At 42.6% G+C, this 6,000-nt stretch overlaps 1 protein-coding gene across 1 annotated transcript in view; it reads left to right on the top strand.

Annotated features, from left to right (window-relative positions):
• The first annotated feature begins 4,289 nt into the window (after positions 1-4,289).
• Positions 4,290-6,000, top strand: part of ANKDD1B (ankyrin repeat and death domain containing 1B) — a 49,715-nt gene continuing 48,004 nt past the window's right edge. The window contains 1 exon segment of the mRNA XM_006752542.3: positions 4,290-4,596. Within this exon segment, the coding sequence (XP_006752605.1) occupies positions 4,471-4,596 (126 nt within the window). The 5' untranslated portion in view covers positions 4,290-4,470.

Below are 6,000 nucleotides of genomic sequence, written 5' to 3'. Positions count from 1 at the left end.
GACTGAGCCACCCAGGCGCCCTGCAAACATTTTGAAGCCTAAGGATTCTGATGCAATTGGCTTGGGTTGAAGAACCTGGCATCAATTTTTTTTTTAAGGGATTCAGTTGATTTTATTGTGAAGCCAGAGCTAAGAACCATTGATTCAGTGGATTAAGAATCTTGTATGGTGCTTCCCAGTTGTCTTAGAAGCTCCTTCAAAATTACTTTTTCTTATAGATGTGGTAGGGACAAGATATTTGACTTCAGGGAAGGAATAGAATCCATGTGTCATATTTCAGGACACCACAAGGTCTTGATTTACCGTGAGACGTACCCAGGAGGGAAAAGACCAGGAACTAGAACTATACTCCCATTGGATTAATATAGAGGGACAAAGAGCTGGGGTCAGGGCTGTGTGGGAATGAGGAGAGAGTTGAAAGAAGTCCAGTCTAACTGACAGAATGCATTAGCTAAAGCATCTGACAGTGGGCAGTTTGAATCTCCACTGCAGTAGTAGACTCTCAGGCTGACACCCTGGACACTTGCTGTGATTGAAAGCTTGCGGTTTGGATTCAGGCTGCCTGGAATAGTTCTATTATTTATGATCTTTAAGACATGAGCAAGTGGTTTAGCTTTTCTAAGTCTCATTTTCCTCATCTGTAAGATGGGGGTGATAATGTCTACTCCATCAGGTTGTTAATTTCATAAAAGCCCCAGCGTGCTCCAATACTTAGAGATGAAGCAGAAGAGGAAGAGCCAATAAAAGAGACTGGAAAGCAACAGGTAGTCCATCAGAAGCCTGAAGAAGAATGTTACAAGGAAAGTATGGCCCTCTGTCAAATCTGCGAAGAGTTTAATGCACACAAAGAGAAGCGATGACTGGGTGTTTTGGCAAGATGGAGTGATCCTGATAAGCGCAGATTCAGTGAAGTGATGGGAATGAGGTCTGATTAGCACGGAGGTGAGATGAAACTGTGAGGTTTCATCATTTCAGGAGAGACAGCAATTATAAAACACTTATAAGAGTTTTGGGGGAAACAGTAGGTTGAGAAATGGAGTGGCATTTGGAAAGGGTGTGAAGTTAAGAGAGTTTTTTTCCACTGGAGTATTATAGTGTCTCTGTATATGTTGAAGGGGATGGTCCTCTGGAGAGAGATTAAATGATGCAGAGGAAAATGTGACAATTTACAGGAGATTGATACATGAAATAATTGAAAAGATGAGAAGGGTGGGATCCAGTGCCTAAGTGGAGGAGTTGGCCTTGGGTAGGTGTGGGGATGCTTCATTGACTATAATAATAGTAAAAGCAGAGAGTGTGGGTATGAAAGTAGGTAGGTAGGTTGGAAGACTTAGTGGTTGGAAAATAAGGGAGTTACTATCTGATTGCTTATGTTTTCTGTATGCAATATTATCAATTGAAATTTGGATGTTGGTGATCATGGAAACTAAATTAGGTACATTAGTAGATTGGGATATTTGAAAAGAAAGGAAAAGTCATGGAATTGAAGAATGGAAGGCTATGGAAATGAAGTAGGATTCCTGTGATGAGATCGTACTTGAGATTAGTGGGTAAGAATTTAGGAGTATGGAGGTGCCTGGGTGGTTCAGTTGGTTAAGTGTCCGACTCTTGATTTTGGCTCAGGTCATGATCTCAGGGTCATGGGATTGAGCCCTGCATCAGGCTCTGCGCTCAGTGTGGAGTCTGCTTGAGATTCTCTCTCTCCCTCCCCCCCACCACTCCCTCTGCTTGCGCACACATGTGTGGGCTCTCTTTCTCTCTCAAATAAATAAATAGATCATTATGTAAAAAAAGAATTTAAGAGTATGTTAGTTATATGTAGTATGTTAGTCTCTGTAGTCAGGGTAGACTAGCTTTTCATGCAGCAGCAAATAACGCCTAAATCTGAGTTACTGGATTTGGATTTCTCTTTCCTTCCCCAGATTCAGGAAGTTTTTAGCTATTATTTCTTCAGACAAATCTTCTGCCCTCTTTTCTCGCTCTTCTCCTCTGGGATCCCTATCATACGACTATTACGCTTGACTGTGTCGCTGAGTTCCCTGGGTCTATTCTCATTTTGCGTATGTTTTCCCCCCTCATCTGCTCAACTTGATTACTTTCCATTACTCTGTCCTCCAGGTGGCTGATCCGTTCTACTTCCTCTTGTTTGCTATTTATTCGAGGTGGTCTATTTTTATTTCCATTTAGTAAGTCTAATAGCTCTAATTCGTTCTTTTTTACATCTCCTATCTCTTGATGGAGAGTCTCATGGAGGTTCTGCACTCTTTTCTCAAGTCCAATGAGTATCTTTATGAGCATTACTTTAAATTCTCTATCAGACATATTACTTATCTCTGTTTCCCTAGGTCTCCTGCTCTGATTTTGTTCTGCTCTTTCACTTGGGACATATTCCTCTGTCTCCTCATTCTGTCTATTGCTGTGTCTGTTTCTTTGTGTTAGGAAAGTCAGCTACATCTCCTGCACTTGAAAGTAGTGGCTTTATGAAGACGAGGTCCTGCAGTGCAATGTCTCCTTTTCACCAGAAAATGTGCTTCAAGGGGTGTCTCCTCTGTGTGTTGCTCCAGGGGTGTCCTACCATTGTGGCTGGGATGTGTTTTCCTTCAGTCCAGCCTGCGGTGGCGCTCTGCCTGTTGTGGGCAGAGTCTGGTGCCCATGGTGTTAGTGGGCTGCTCCGGGGCTGCCTTGGGCTTGAGTTGAGTCAGACCAGGTGTTCGCCAGAGATGAAGTAGCACCAAACTGCAGGCACTTTCCCTGTATTGTCCCCTGAGAAGCTTTTGTTGATGGGTGGGGCCTGTAGTCAGACCAGCTGCCTGCCCCCAGCCCACTGCTGGGGTCACAGTCAGACTGGTGTGTGGTTATCTTCCCCTCTCCCTGGAGCAGGACTCACTTTGGAGTGGTGCTGACCCTTGTCTGGGCTGCGTGCACACCCCGGGCTTGTGGTACTGCTTTGATGGGATCTTGCCAAGAACGATCGGAGTGGGTGGATCTGCTTCTCTGTGGCCTCTTGTCTATGCTGGGCTGTGGAGAGTCCGTTCTGCCAGTTTTCGGGCTGCTTTCTGGGTTATTTATGCCGATGTGGGTGCTCTGTAGGCAGCCACATGGCAAGGGGTGAGCCCAGGGCCCTCCTACTCCGCCATCTTCCCAGCGGCCTCAGACAATGGGATTCTTGAAGATGTCAGAGGTAATGTAGTTTTTGATGATGATGTCAAAAGTATGACCCTGGGGCGCCTGGGTGGCTCAGTCGTTAAGCGTCTGCCTTCGGCTCAGGTCATGATTCCAGGGTCCTGGGATCAAGCCCTGCATCGGGCTCCCTGCTCAGTGGGAAGCCTGCTTCTCCCTCTCCCACTCCCCCTGCTTGTGTTCCCTCTCCGCTGTGTCTCTCTCTGTCAAATAAACAAATAAAATCTTAAAAAAAAAAAAATTATGACCCTGAAATTGGGTGGCTGAGATCAGGTGGAGCGAAAGATTATTCTACATGAGGGAGTCAGAGAACTGGGAGACCAGAGTATGGGATTTGTCATCTGTGTGGATGTTGAAGTCACTTAGAGTGGGGCCCACAGGAGGGTTAGAAGGCAAGAGGGGGATCCAGGTGAGAGAATGAATGTGTATTTCTCCCATGAAGATACTCTTGGTCTTTGATTAGACTTGGTAGTATTCTAGAGTCTTTGGCAGATTGTATTTTCATTATTATTATTGGGAAACTACTTGGCAACTCATCCACAAAACCTCTTAGGGGGCTTTCTTTTTAGAGATGGTCTGTTGCTGATTTCAGATCATTCCAATTCTGACTTTATCCTCCAGTATTGGGGTTGTCCCCTGAGAGACCCTCAGTTCTCCTGCATATTAAAAATACTCAATAAATCCTGAAATCTTCTCTAGGCTAGTTAATAAAACCTGCCACCTGAATGTGTATATGTGTTTAATATGTAATGTTTATAGTAGGTATGAATCTACTTTTATCTCTTTTTATATAAATGAAAATAAAACATGTTTATCCCTTTAGCCTTTGTATATGTTTATATGATGTGCTACATTTTAATGATTTGTTTCTGCTGGCCGGGCATCTGCAGTGGGTTCTGCAGACAACAATTTTATCTCTGTAAACTTGTATGGAGCATTTGGGCTCCTGCCTGTCTAATCTTATACAGACATTATTAAAAAAACCGCAAGTCCATGGCCACCCTCCGACCTCCTAGAGGCAGATACTACATTGCTGACTTCAGGGTGGTCCTTGGAAATAATGTTTTGTTTGGGACCAGAAATATTTTTAAGGGTGTGAAAACATTTGCATTGTGAGCATCAAGTGAAATCTTGATAATACAGCTCTGTAAAATAGTGATGCAAATTTCCTATGTTCAGATTGGCAGAATGTGAAAGGCTCAAGGCTGTTGTGTCAAGTTTTTAAAGTTACCAGGTTTGCCATATGAGGTTTGCCTTTTTTTTTTCTTTACCCCCCTAAATTCCTCAGTCATGCTTGCTTGCTTGCTTTCCGTACTGCCAAACGAGAGAAGCTTTCACAATGCTGCAAAAAGCAATAATTTGGATCTTATGGAGAAGCTGTTTGAAAAGAATGTTAACATTAATTCTGTGAACAATGTGAGTAGAAGTCACAGATGTGACAAGTGAGTACTCTAAGGGTGGTTTGGATTGACACAATCCAACTGAAATAATAATAAAAATAAAAGTGATTGTGCTGGATGAGGTGAGGGAGAGCTCTGTTGTTGGTAATTCCAGAATGTGTAAGCTAAAGGTGGAATCAAGCAGAGGAATAAATATCTTATCAGAGGGGAAGTATACAGTCACTATGTGCATCTATGCAAAGTCTGTGGGTAGGCAGTAAAGCCAGTCATCAAGGTTATGGGCCTGGACTTGATCCTGGATTGCAGCCTTTGGATCACTGGCCTCACACATTCTGGAAAGGCAGAACATCTTTTGCTTCACAGTTTCGTCACTGCTTTCTCTCCAGGGATGTCCTTCGTTGTTCAGCCCTCCAAATTTAAAATCCAAAGGATCATGGGGTTTGTATTTTATCGCATGTCGGACACTGGGGCCTTTTCTAAAACCTGGCTCTTACTTTATTGTTCTTCAAGTGCCAGGGTTTAGGAGAGAAGTCTACTGCTTAGACATACAAATTTCCTACTGCTTGGTTTTGTAGAGATTTCCTGACAGCTTTTCAGGGCAAGGTTTATCAAAGTGGACAGGTTTGGGGCTGTGTTAATTGCTTAGGACAATCTGTGCGGTGGATCAAAGAGGGGATAACAGAGGTGGATTTAATGCTAAATGAAGCAGAAGCTTTAGTGTCCCTACTTGTACAGACCCCTTCCAAGGCACTGGGGAGGGATCTAGCAATGTATTCTCATGCTTATATGGTTTTGTAAAATCTAAAAAAGTAAGAAACTTTAATTGCCATCAGTTCAGCTTTTTGACTCTGGCTTTAAAGAGGGCTCTCTAGAGAGTGTAGACTTTACGTTTCACAACACGTAGATCTGTCCCAGACAGTGACGTCATATGAATTGAAGTCATGCATCATATGCAGTGGAAGGATGTTTACCGGTTGTGCATATGCATATGGAAATGTATGTGTCTGTGTGTGTATTGTATGCATGTGTATGTCTGATGTGTTATGGTTATATATAGTATTCATTGTCCATAGGTATCCTAAAAAGAGTAGAAAAATAGCAAAGTTTTGCAGCATAACAATTTTAGGAACCAAACAAAAACAAAAACAAAAAAAAGGAAATGAATCAGAAAGGAAGGAATTAAAAAGAAAGAAGTGAGCAGGGGCCTTTGAAAGTAATATCTAGATAAATTGTTGAGTAAGTAAAGCAATAATCATTTTTCCAAGTAGCAGGAAATAGGTTCTCTAATGTACTTTTATAATAATTTAAAATTTTTTCACATAAGACTTTCTGATATTTTTAAAAATATTTATTTGAGAGAGAAAGAGAGCACAGAGGGAGAGTGAGAGGGAGAAGCAGACCCCCCCCCCACACACTGAGC

Source organism: Leptonychotes weddellii, chromosome 7 (assembly GCF_054177405.1).
Source record: "Leptonychotes weddellii isolate Sample4059 chromosome 7, ASM5417740v2, whole genome shotgun sequence".
In the NCBI taxonomy this organism is placed as follows: Eukaryota; Metazoa; Chordata; class Mammalia; order Carnivora; family Phocidae; genus Leptonychotes; species Leptonychotes weddellii.
The sequence above is the reverse complement of the archived record's forward strand: the minus strand, read 5'-3'. Positions and strand labels throughout refer to the sequence as shown.